The sequence below is a fragment of the Protopterus annectens genome, chromosome 4.part0, assembly GCF_019279795.1.
Source record: "Protopterus annectens isolate FY-2018-M chromosome 4.part0, PAN1.0, whole genome shotgun sequence".
In the NCBI taxonomy this organism is placed as follows: Eukaryota; Metazoa; Chordata; order Ceratodontiformes; family Protopteridae; genus Protopterus; species Protopterus annectens.
In genome coordinates this window covers 266,056,923-266,069,422 of record NC_056733.1, presented here as the reverse complement: position 1 = coordinate 266,069,422, position 12,500 = coordinate 266,056,923, and the positions used below count along the sequence as shown (strand labels likewise).

The following is a 12,500-nucleotide window of genomic DNA, read 5'->3' as shown; positions in this document are numbered from 1 at the left end:
CTTACTAGCTAAACCCTAGTGTAATAGTTTTTCGTTGAATGGGATTTCAGTATCCCCATGGAGCAACGTTCAGATGTATGCCACAGTGATACCCATGCTCAATCCACCACAAACTGAGAAATAAAAGAAAGGTCTGTGCTTCACCTTTGGCAATTTGGCAGCAAACAGACTATTTTCCCTTTCTAATACTAGAGACCTGACTCTCTAAATGGTCGGTATGGCGTGGAAGTATTGAGCACCACAATACAGTGCTCCTGTACAGATGGAGGAGACAACTTCAGCAAAAGCACCAAAATCCGTGCATGACCTGTTTGAAAAGGGCAACTTATATCACAACATTCACCCAGTTAAAAATTAAATGCATTCAGTAGAAAAATGCATAAAAATATAAAAACTGAAAACAATGATTAAAGATACAGACAGATGGGGGAACTACAAGTGATTCTCCTTAATTCACACCAACAAAGCCCAACTTTAACCTCCCAATGCTGCAGAAAAGAGCCCAACTCCTACCTCCTAAGCAGCATGGTTTATGATGTTCTTTTTCTAGTGACCAACATTTTTTCTAAATTCGACAAAGGACTTCTTACTACTTCAATTGTGGCTCTAATAAAAGCATACATTAAAATAGTCTTCTTGTATTATTTTCTCACCAGGAAAGCCAAAAGAAGTGATAACACTGATTGCATAATCAACATATTGAACTTCTTTAAGTATACATTCAGGTCTGATAGAGCTAATATTTCCAGGCACTGTTTTATTTTCTTTACAACTAGAAAACTTAATGAATAAAAACCTGTTTCTATTCCTGACTCTGGAACTGGTTGCATTATCTGAATGTTTAGTAGGATTTCTACCAGTGAAACTGCCAAGGTCAGTTTTTCATTTGAAGTAGATGAGTAGTACAGAGTTGCACTGTCACAAAACACTACTGGATATTCTCATGACACTAACCTTCTTATGAAATGAGCCATTGCTATCTGATGGCATGGTGAGGAGTAGTGTTAAAATAAAAAGTCTGTTTTTAACTATCTTCTTATTCAGCATTTATCTCAGTTTAAATTTGATTCTAGCTGTTTGTACTGACTTAGATCTCCATGACAGACCTTTTCGGGTCAGATTTTCTAGCTCTTTACCTGCTAGAGCTCACTTTACTTCAGGTATTCCTCAAAGTTCTATTCTCAGGCCTATTTTATTTCCTTCATTTGCTAATTCTCTCCGCCAAGGCCTTTACAAAATTAATAGGACTATAAGCTGCTAACTTTGTTCTTATTAATTCCAAGGATTTCAAAACACTATTCTGTTTGACTTAAACTTTTTCTTCCTGTTTACACAATATAAACTCACAGTAAATACTTCCAAAACCAAATCCTTGGTATTCAGCATACCAAAATACTAAGCAACTGTCCTCTTATAAATATTACCAACCTTCCTAATAAGATCATTGAACAAGTTTTCACCTTTAAATGCCCATGTGTTCTTCTTGACCCTAGTCTCACACAAGGTGAGGCAAATGGGGCAGCTGCCCCTGGGCACAAGGTGTTAATCAGGAGAACAACGGTATGCTAAAGAATGTCACTTCTGTGTTTCACCTTCTTTGGACCATTCAATGAGGTCAGTACACAAAAGGAAGCTTGTATTGTGACAAGAGAAATAGGCAATGGCTGTTTGATTGGAAAAAATCATGCACTACCTTCTACAATTGCCATGAGGATGGAAAACGGGGTTTAAGAGTAAGATAATCAAAGTGATGCATGCTGGTAGCAAAGACATTAGAACAACTTGCATTACTCTGTTGGCAGAGTGGATCCCAAGATTAATGGAAGGGAAAAGGAACCTGAGGTGGTAAAACTGAAGAACTCAGTAGAGGACAATAGTGGCTGATGACAACACAGCACATTGTTCTCCAACCAGCGGAGTATGAGGCCATCCCCCAACTTCACAAATCTGAAATATGTCAAAATATTCGGAAGTGCTATTTTCGGTTTTGGAGCCCGATGTGAGGAGGACATGATGCTCATCCAGGGAGTGCAGCAGAGCTGAGTAAATATGTAGTGAAGAGATGCAGTAAATGTGTGTGCCATGCACTATTTTCATCTTGTAAAGGCAAGGTCCGAGGGACTACCTCAATAATAAAATACTGTTAAATAATGCGCACATAAACAAACACTTATCCTTAAAAAGTAAACAAGTACAGGAATATATCCATAACTAAAGATTCAGCCTTGTAGAAAGGAGAAGTGGGAGTATGCTGGAGCCTTACAATATCCCAAAGGAGTGTGCAAAATGGGGAGTCTGAGAAGCAGGAACAATGACAATATCAAACAGGGCTGGAAGGGTAAACTGAGAAGGTAGACTAAAATCTAGTTTACATTCCACTGCCACATACAGCACAAGACAGACAATAAGTATGTACTGCCCAGCTAAACTGTACATTTAAGAATGAATGAATTGGAGTGTGGTTACAAACAGGCAGCAGGAGATGCTCAAGGAGTGAGATAAAGAGCAAGTGCAATGAAACCAGCTAGCATTCAGACAAGTTACACAGGTACAGCCTTCTTTAACTCATTCTGTGTGTGTGTATATGTGGGTGTGTTGTGTGTGTGTGTGTGTGTGTGTGTGTGTGTGTGTGTGTGTGTGTGTGTGTGTGTGTGTGTGTGTGTGTGTGTGTGTGTGTGTGTGTGTGTGTGTGTGTGTGTGTGTGTGTGCACTTGCGCATGCTACTGCATGTGTGTATGCATATGTGTGTGTTTGTATGTGCATGCCTGTATCTCTAAACTACAGGCAACTCAAAAGAAGTGCAAATCTGACTACCATGGCCTACCATCAAATGTACATGGGTGGACCAAATGGCTCTCATTAAAAAGAACTCGTTTCCAGGAAGGCTAGACTATGTTGTACACACCAATGTTCAATACTTATGGTCATGTTCTGGATAAAGTCTGGGGATGTACAATGGATCCTTCTACCATCTCCTAATAGTAAAGTAGGCCAACAGCTTTTACTGTAACATGGGACTGTAGCAGTGCTGAACCACAGCCATACACACTATTTCACATCATGATCTTCCTTAAGCAGCAAAGATGAGCCTGACTTGAGTCTCTGCTTCTTATCTGATGTCTATGGAAACACTAAATAGACTTAAATCTAGGCACTGCATGCAAAGCCTTTTCATCAGGGAAATTCAAGGTCAGATCTGAACTGTGCAATTGACAGAAAAAAACTGGCAGGATCACGAGCAAGGCATGCAAAGGCAGTTGACACATAACATGACAGGGTACACTGACATCAGCAATGCAGATGCCCCAAGGAATGTGTTACAACATGAGAAAAATGGGGTCTATATTAGATAATCGAATGTTTAAAAGTTCGAATCACTAAAGAATGAACTTTAGTGACTGAACTTTTTAAAGTTTGAATATCTATAAAAGCAAAATAAAAAATAAATAAATAAAGTATAGGGTTTAGGCAGGGGGCAAGCCCCCCTGCACCCCCACTACTTAAATATACCAACTCCGAGATCGCACTTCAGTGTGCTACAGTGCAGAAACGGAGAATTTCCCATTTCCTACACTGTAGCATGATCTTGGAGTTGGTATATTTAAGTAGTGGGGGGTGCAGGGGGGCTTGCCCCCCTGCTTACACCCTTTAGTTTTTCTTTTTTTTCTTTTTATATATACTTGAACTTTTAAAAGTTCGATCACTAAAGTTCGTTCTTTAGTGATTCAAACTTTTAAATGTTTGAGTATCTAATATAGACCTGAAAAGTGCACAATTTTTATTAGTGGGGAAGATGAACACACCTGTAGGGTCTATTAAGGAGGATGCCCTGATGTCAATTTACTGGTCAGGTGTCTCATCCATTTTCTTGCAGGCTGTCAATATGTAAAAAGTTTTTGCACCTCATCACTGTTTTACTGTAATGACTACAGATTATGCAAGTATCTTGGGTGCGTCACTAAGTACGATGATAGTGAATGCATAGTGGAAAGCGAAAAAGTAGATGGGATGATAAGACTGTAACAAGAATACTCAAGGACAAACACAAAGGTGAGTGTGATAACAGAACTGTAACAATGCTAAGAAAAATGGTAGCATACCAATACTGAACATAACAAAGCCTGCAGACAACCTATTCACTTAAGAGCCTGAGTCATTCAGTGCAGGCTGCAGTACTTAACTGGTAGCCCATTATGCCTTAACTTGTAGTAGCTATTTAATGCAGTATACACAAATAAACAAACCACCTACTCTACAGCTATGCAAGCAGCTGGGTGAGTGAAACAGAACTTCTTTATATGTGGCTAGATATGCCTTTAATATTTTTTATTCAACTGGCATACACAATACATCTGCTTTTATACATCTCACTTCTAAACTCAGATATCTGAATTATTTGCAGACTTCAACTTACTGAACTCAATTTGTTTCTAAGAAGAGAATGCTGAAGTGAAAATTTTATCTAAAGTAATTACTCACTACCATACTTGAAAAATATTCAAAGGTCTCAGGAACATGTGCACAGTAAATAAGCCTAACTTTCCTTGATGAAGAAAGTTCCTCCCACAAAATATGATGAAATAACAGAAAGACTGAGCATAATCCATGCCATTTTAAAACATTTTAGCGTACTGAGCTTCAAATTTCACTCCCCTACTGTCCCATTCATTTCTCATCTTCTCATAGTATCCCAGAATGCCAGAAGGGAGGGATAATATTTCTAAAATTCAGGTCACTACTTCAGTTTAATGAGTGCCCTACTTAATGCAAATAAATGACAGACCAACAATAAATTATAACTGCTGTCATTTTTATTAACTAGTGTAAAGATTTAACAACCCTTCGTCCTTCGCCTCTTACTCATACGAAACTATTGGAGCTTGGGATCTCCAAGTATTAGGCATGCAAAGTTTTGCATCTTGTTGTACTATTGATTATAATATGTGCAAGAAAAACTGAACAATCAGATCGTTAATTACCCATACAACAGATGAACTCCTGGAAAAAATGAAAACTGGTAACTACTTAGATTTCACTTTCAGTCACAGATCACTTCTCCCTCATAGACTTAAAAATTTCACTGACAGCCACCTGGCCCTATGGCATAGACAGATAAAGCCCTGACTGTACCATGTCTGGCCAGTAGCATGGATGCTGAAGGAGCAAGGAAGGGGAAGATGCTAGTGTGTGGCTGATGGTAGCGCACCTATTTTGGAGAGGGAGGAGCTACAACTGTCACCTGTGCAGCAGGAATGTAGCTGTTATCACCTGGTGTAAGCAGACTAACACGCCCATAATGCATAGTGGTGAGCCATTAGGTGGGAGGATGCACATGAGCAGCAGCCCATATGCACATCCACGGAGGAGGAGAATGGGTCAGATGGGGCAGGAAGGGTAAGCCACTGGTCAGATCACTGCCAGACACTTTTTCCTCTCACCATTAACACTGACCTATAACAGAAGACTCTGCAATTAACTTCTGCAAATATTTAACAAAAAAGAAAAAAAATATATTAAAATAGAAAACACAGATTACAGAAATAAAGAAGTTATGTTCTTACCATAACGTTCCATGTTTGCTGTCCTTTATCTCGCCTTCCTTCTTTCTGGTTGGGTTCGGAGCCGATCTCGGCTCTGACTTGGTCACTTCTTAAGCCTGAAGAGTCCTTACTGGCTCGAGGCTAGCCTCTTATCTCAGCATGCTTAGTGGTAGCTAACCAGATCTCGTTTGTGACAACTAACCACTAGATAGGAGAAGTATAAATTACCAAATAAAGGAGGTAAACAAATAATACTGCTTCCTTGTACCAAAAAACAGAACAACAACGGCAAGAAGGACTATAGCAACAACTAAAAAGCAAAGGAAACTCAGCTAAAACAGCCAAAAAGGGAATTCCTCTCAACCATCCAGGATGGGGAAGGAGGGAGGGACGCAAGAAGGAAGGCGAGATAAAGGATAACAAACATGGAACGTTATGGCAAGAACATAACTTCTCTATGTTATGTTGTCCATCTCGCCTTCCTTCTTTCTGGTTGGGACAGTGTCCCCAGCACCTAAATCCTGGGGGGGGCACACTGGAAAAGAGACTTCAGATCCGTGGAACCAAAAGATGCCCTGTTCTGAGAGGCCATGTCCATTTTGTAATGAGTAATGAAGGTATGGGGAGTAGCCCATGTTGCTGCCGCACAAATCGTATCTAATGGAAGCTTGGCTTGAAAAGCTATGGATGTAGCCAAAGACCTAGTAGAATGTCCCCTTACCTTTCCAGGGACAGACACTTTCCGAGACTCATAAGCATAAGTAATAGTATTGGACAGCCATTTTGACAAAGTCACTTTGGAAACTGGTGAGCCTTGCCTACTCTGTGAGAAGGATACAAACAGCTGATCTGATTTTTTGATGTCCTTGGTTCTTTGAAGATAAAATCGTAACTGCCTGTGGACATCCAATTGATGTAACTTATACTCTGCCTTGCTGCCATAATTTGGAAAAAAAACAGGAAGTTCAATTGACTGATTCAAATTATACTCTGAACAGACTTTTGGTAAAAAGGAAGGATTAGTTGTAAGAGATTCTCTATCCTTGTGAAAGATCATATAAGGCGGGTGGATGGAAAGTGCCTGTAACTTGGAAACCCGCCTAGCTGATGTAATAGCAATCAGGAAGAGGGTCTTCCATGATAAGAACTTTAGAGGACAAGAAGCGGCTGGTTCAAAGGGAGGATCAGAGCCGCTAGTACTAAATTTAAATCCCAAGGATGAAGAGATTCTCGGATAGGAGGCCTTAATAGGGTAGCACCTTTCAAAAAGGCCCTACATAGCTTGTGGGACATGACGTTGGAACCTAGAAGGCCCACATGAAAATTAGAAATAGCAGCCAGTTGAACTCGAATCGTAGCAGTCGCTGCTCCTTTCTCAAAGGTTTCTGCCAGGAAGTCCAAAACTTTTGAAATTGGAGCTGTAAAGGGATCAATGTCATTTTGTTCGGCCCAGAAGGAGAACCTCTTCCATTTACTAGCGTAAAGTTTCCTAGTAGTTGGTTTGTGAGAAGAGACTAGAATATATTGAACCATAGGTGAGATATCCAGAAGTGTGGCTAGAACTGGAAGTGGAGAAACCAAGTTGTCAGCTTGAGAGCGTGAATGGAGGGATGAAGAGCACCCGACTAATGTGTCAGGAGATCTGGAACTGGGTCCAGAATCCAAGGCTCCTCTTGCAGGTAATGCCAAAGGAACGCGAACCATATCTGATGAGGCCAGTACGGGGCAATGGTGATCAGCTTGCGACTCAGCAACTTTGCTTTCTGGAGAACTTTTGGAATTAAAGGAAAGGGGAGAAAGGCATAAAGAATCCCGGGGGAGCCAATCGTGGATAAGTGCATCTCTGGGTGACTGTCCCGGTGGGGGAACTAGGGCTAAGTAGCTGCCACATTTGCTGTTTAGGTGTGAGGCAAAAAGATTGCAGCATGGCTGTCCCCATCTGTGGAAGATCATATTCACCACATCTGGTTTCAGAGACCACTCATGGGGCATGAGAATTGCCCTGCTGAGCTTGTCCGCTATCATGTTGGACTTCCCCAGGATGTGCGCTGCAACCAGAAAATCCTGAGAGGAAATCGTCCATTGCCATACTCAAAGGGCCTCCCTACACAAGAGTTAAGATTTGGTTCCACCCTGTTTGTTTATGTACCATACCACTGACATGTTGTCCGTCTGAACTGCTATACAGCCCAAAGGAAGAGAGTCATGAAGTGCTTGCAACGCTAATAACACCACTCACATTTCCAAGACAGTGATGTGAAAATGGTACTTGTGAGGTTGCCAAGTTCCTTGGACTGCCTGTCCCAGATAATGCCCCCCCACCCTGGGAAGCGTCCATGGTCACTGTGGCTACAGAATGAGGGGCTACAAAGGGTCTGCCTACAGTGACTAGGGGAGAGTGGAGCTACCACTGTAGATCTTTCTTGCAAGCATCCGTGATTAAGATCATGTATGACATTGGTAGATCCTGATATGACCACTGAGTGAAAAGGAGCCACTGCAAAGTCCTCATATGGTAATGAGCTAATGGGACTAGAGTAATGGCAGCCGCCATCAAGCCCACGACCTTTATGACTAACTGTGCCTGAACCTTTGACTTTGACAAGAGGAAAGAGACCTGACATCGAATGGTATGCACCCTTTCCTGTGGAAGCTTGGCTATCATGTCTCTTGTATTTAGTTCAGCGCCTATGAAAGTAAAACACTGAGAGAGCAACAAGGCAGATTTTTCATAGTTTATTGTGATTCCTAGACATGCATAAGTGTGAATCATGTGGTTCCTGGCCCTTAAGAGATGATGCTTGGTGGTGGCAGTGAGGAGCCAGTCGTCTAGATAAAGAAACACCTGAAATCCTAAAGTCTCAGGTGAGCCATCATTACTGCCATGCATTTGGTGAACAACCTGGGGGCTGTAGTGAGACCAAAGGGCAGAGCTCTGAACTGGTAATGACTGGCTCCCAGCCGGAAGCGTAAGTGACTCCTGGACTGCCTGTCCATTTTTATATGGTAGTACACGTCCTGGACATCGATAGAGCACATCCAATCGTCCTGACCCAAAAAGGGTAGAATGGACTGCAGTGTCACCATTTGGAACTTGGTTTTCTTTACTGACTTGTTTAATTTGCTGAGCTCCAGGATAGGTCTCCAATCCCCTGTCTTTTTTGAGACTAAAACGAACCTTGAGTAAGTTCCAGATTTGATCTGGTCTGTGGGGACTTCCTGAATGGCTCTTTTTTGCAGCAAATTGTTTACTTCCAAGGCTGCTTGATCCCAAAGATTGGGTGGAACATCTGGGATTGATCGTTTTTGACTTCTTGTGGGTGTTTGGGAGAAGGGAATTTTGTAACCCCTGGATATTATGCACCGTACCCACGTGTCTGCTGTTACATCTAGCCAGGCTTCTGGGTACAGTGATATTCTGCCACTGACTGTCTCCAGAGGTGGGCAGCCGGGCAATCCTTCAGGGATTCTGAAACAGCCTGGCAGAGAACGTATCCCTGTTGCTCTGTTGCGGGCCCCCTCTTGCCGCGAGGCCGTTGTCTCCCATTATTTCCCCCTCTGCCCCTGGGGGAATTATCTCCACGAGTGTCTGGCAAAGCTCCCTGGCATTTATGGAACCACATTTTGCCACTCTTTTGGCCTTTGGGATAAGGCCTGGATGGAATGAAAAAATGGACTCCTACAGCAGAGAGAGTTTTGCCATCTCATTCATTCCTGGTAAGAGTCTCTCTAACTTGAGGCCCAAACAAGGCTGAGCCGTCAAAGGGGACGTTCATAAAGGAGGACTTGAAGGGCTCTGCAAATTGACAAAGGCACACCCAGGAGTGTCTGCGAAGAGCCAAACCTGTGCCTGCAGCCCTACTTGCTCCATCAGCTGCATAAGAAATCAGGCGCATAGAGGAGTTAACAATGGATGTTAGGGTCGCTAGCTGGTTAGCCGACTTGGAAGCCGCTCCCTCAGCTGACGGATCCTGGAGGGTATTTCCCAGCTCTTTAAGGAGATCCCTCTGAAGTCTTGTGAAATGTGTCAAATAGTTCAGCGACCGAAGAGTAAAGGCCGCTGAAGAGAAAACATGCTTCCCATATCTATCCATGGCTCTAGACTCCTTGTTTGGTGAATGGATAATAGAGGACATCTCCGCGAGTTCCTTCTTGGTGGCTGCTTCCATCACCATAGCATCAACTGGCATGTCTTTAGAGAGAAATGTCTTGTCCTCTGGTGCGGTGATGAACTTGTTAGGCCTTCTCGGAAAGGGGTCCATGGTCTCTGGATCCCTCCATGCCTTTCGACTCACTACAAACAAAAGAGGGTCAAAAGGTGGAGACACCCAGGAGGGTGGAGGGTCGGGAACCAAACGCGTACAGGTACACGGACTCGTCCTCAAAATGGGCAAGAGACTTCCAGTTTCCCCTCTGCCTAAGGATCTCCAGGATGTCTGAGAAACATACATCCTCAGAGGGGGACCGTGGGGACCCTTCCGAGTCATCCGTGTCAGAAGTGATGGACTCAGGGGAGTCCACATGCTTCCTCTTACATTTTTTCTTCCTGGGAACCTTCTCTGAGACATGCTCAGGAGAGGTCCCGGAAAAAGAGGGGTTGCCCTGTGGAGCATCCTAGGGCACTGATTCCCTATGCTTGGGACGGAGAGGAGGATCTGAGGCACACACTGGTATCGATGGGGATGGAGCCAATGGAGCCGAGGGTGGAGTGATCTCGGTAGACAGTACACTCCTCATCACCTCGAAGCCACCGTGGTCCGGAACGGAGGGAGGGTCCAGCTCCAAGTAGCCTGGAGACCTCCTCCGCACCGAAGGCGATGGCTCTGAGGTGGATGTGGGAGCTAAACTCCCCTGCGCCGAGGCTCCAAGGGGGAGAGCGGGGTCAGACAAGGGTCCAATGCCCCCCCCCCCTGGAGCCGACGTGAGAGTTTCGGCACCCAGACCCCTCGACAGGGCGGACTATCCAGGAGGTCAGAGCAGATGTCAGAACTGACAAGCCAAGGATTGTCGGAACCAATGGTTCCACCAGTACTACTTCCATGCATTCCGGCTCCGAACTGGATGCAGTCGGAGGAGGAATCGAGACAGGGACTGGTTTGGACGACGGCACCACTTCCTTCTGGGTTGGGCTCGACAACAATTTAGCAAATACCAGTGTCTTGAGCAGCCTCTTCACCACTCTCTCCACATCATCATCCGATAAACTCCTGGATGATCGAGAGGAGTGGTCCGAGGACCGGTGACTACCTGCCACTGACTGCAACAGTGGAGACTGAGGCACAGATCTCACTGGGTCCAGAGAAGGAGATCTCAATCTCTTTTGGGTCTGGGATGACTCCGAAGACACTGATGGAGCTGCAGGGGAAAAAGAGACTCCTCGGAGCCAAAAATCTACTCCGAAGGTTCAGAAGATTTGGATCTAGACTTTGTCGGCACAGAACGTGGAGCCGACGAAGATGCCAGTTTGTCATCGGGTTTTTTTAAAAGCCGAGTGTCCAAAGCTACTTCAACCAGGGGTTTTAATAACTCTCTCAAAATAAGTTTATTGCGCCTCTCCTGCAAAACACATGCACTAAAGGCATGGCAAACAAGAGCACAAATCCTGCAGGTGGACCGCCCCTAGACAATAAACACAACTTGTGTTCCCATCCGTAAGGGACATTTTTCTGGCAACACGAATCGCATTTCTTGGAGCCTGACTGCTTAGGGATTTCTTTAGACATTATAAACACCACAAAAAGAAACAGGACAAACAACTGAAGAGTGTTTTTTTTTTTTTTTTATTTTAGAAAGAAAGGGGAGGAAGAAAAGGAGGGGGTAGCCTCTAAGTTAAATGGCTACTGCTCCCAAAGGGAGAAGGCCTCTAACTAAAACGGCTTCTCCCTAGGTAGCAAGGAGGGATAACAGGACAAGAGAACAACACTCAAGTAAACGGGCCACTGACAACAACAACAACACACAGGTAAAGGCCTGAGAGAAAACGACGGCCTGACAACAGCAATGAGGATAAGGGTGATATAGAAGGAGAAATCACTAAACTCTGACGAAATTTAACCTTAAACAACATTTTTTATAGAAAAAAAAAATCACTATTTAGCCTGAGCCAGCAAAAGACAATCTCGAAGCTGCAAGCGGCAAATGAGATCTGGGTAGCTACCGCTAAGCTTGCTGGGATAAGGGGCTAGCCTTGAGCCAGCAAGTATATGTATATATATATATATATATATATATATATATATATATATATATATATATATGTATATAAATCCATACATGTATATATATATATATATATATATATATATATATATATATATATATATATATATATATATATATATATATATATATATATATATATATATATATATATATATATATATATATGTGTATATATGCATAGATACACACACACACACACACACACACACACACACACACACACACACACACACACACACACACACACACACACACACACACACACACACACACACACACACACACAAACACCAACACACACACACACACACAAAATTGACCAGACCAAGTTCGATGGGAATGGAGAACAAAAGACGCCAGGCATATTTTTCTCCTCAGAAGACTTTTTAGAAGGCAGTGGATATAACCTGTGGATAAATAACTAAACAGCAGAAAAATTCTTGCTGTACTTGTCTGCTTGCCAGTGTAACCAAAACGCAGAAACAATCATAAAAACAGTACAGCAGGTATGCACTATTCACTACAGCTTCATAACAATGGAATGTACAAGAGCAATGGATTGGGCATGACTCCCTGATAAATAATATGATCTTTAGACAGATAAAAATATTTAAAATACATTCAGTGGGAAACTTACAGAACAGGGTTGCCATCCATGCATCGTGTGCCGAAGCCAGGCTCAGTCAGTGCTCCCACCAACTTCTGGGTACCATCATCCTCTGGAGCATCATTGCTGTT

General features: G+C 43.1%; 1 protein-coding gene across 1 annotated transcript in view; it reads right to left on the bottom strand.

Moving 5' to 3' along the window:
• ABCA1 (ATP binding cassette subfamily A member 1) overlaps positions 1-12,500 on the bottom strand; it is a 767,698-nt gene that overhangs the window by 164,205 nt on the left and 590,993 nt on the right. The window contains exon 30 of the mRNA XM_044068257.1: positions 12,400-12,495. Within this exon, the coding sequence (XP_043924192.1) occupies positions 12,400-12,495 (96 nt within the window). The remainder of the gene's footprint in view (positions 1-12,399; positions 12,496-12,500) is intronic.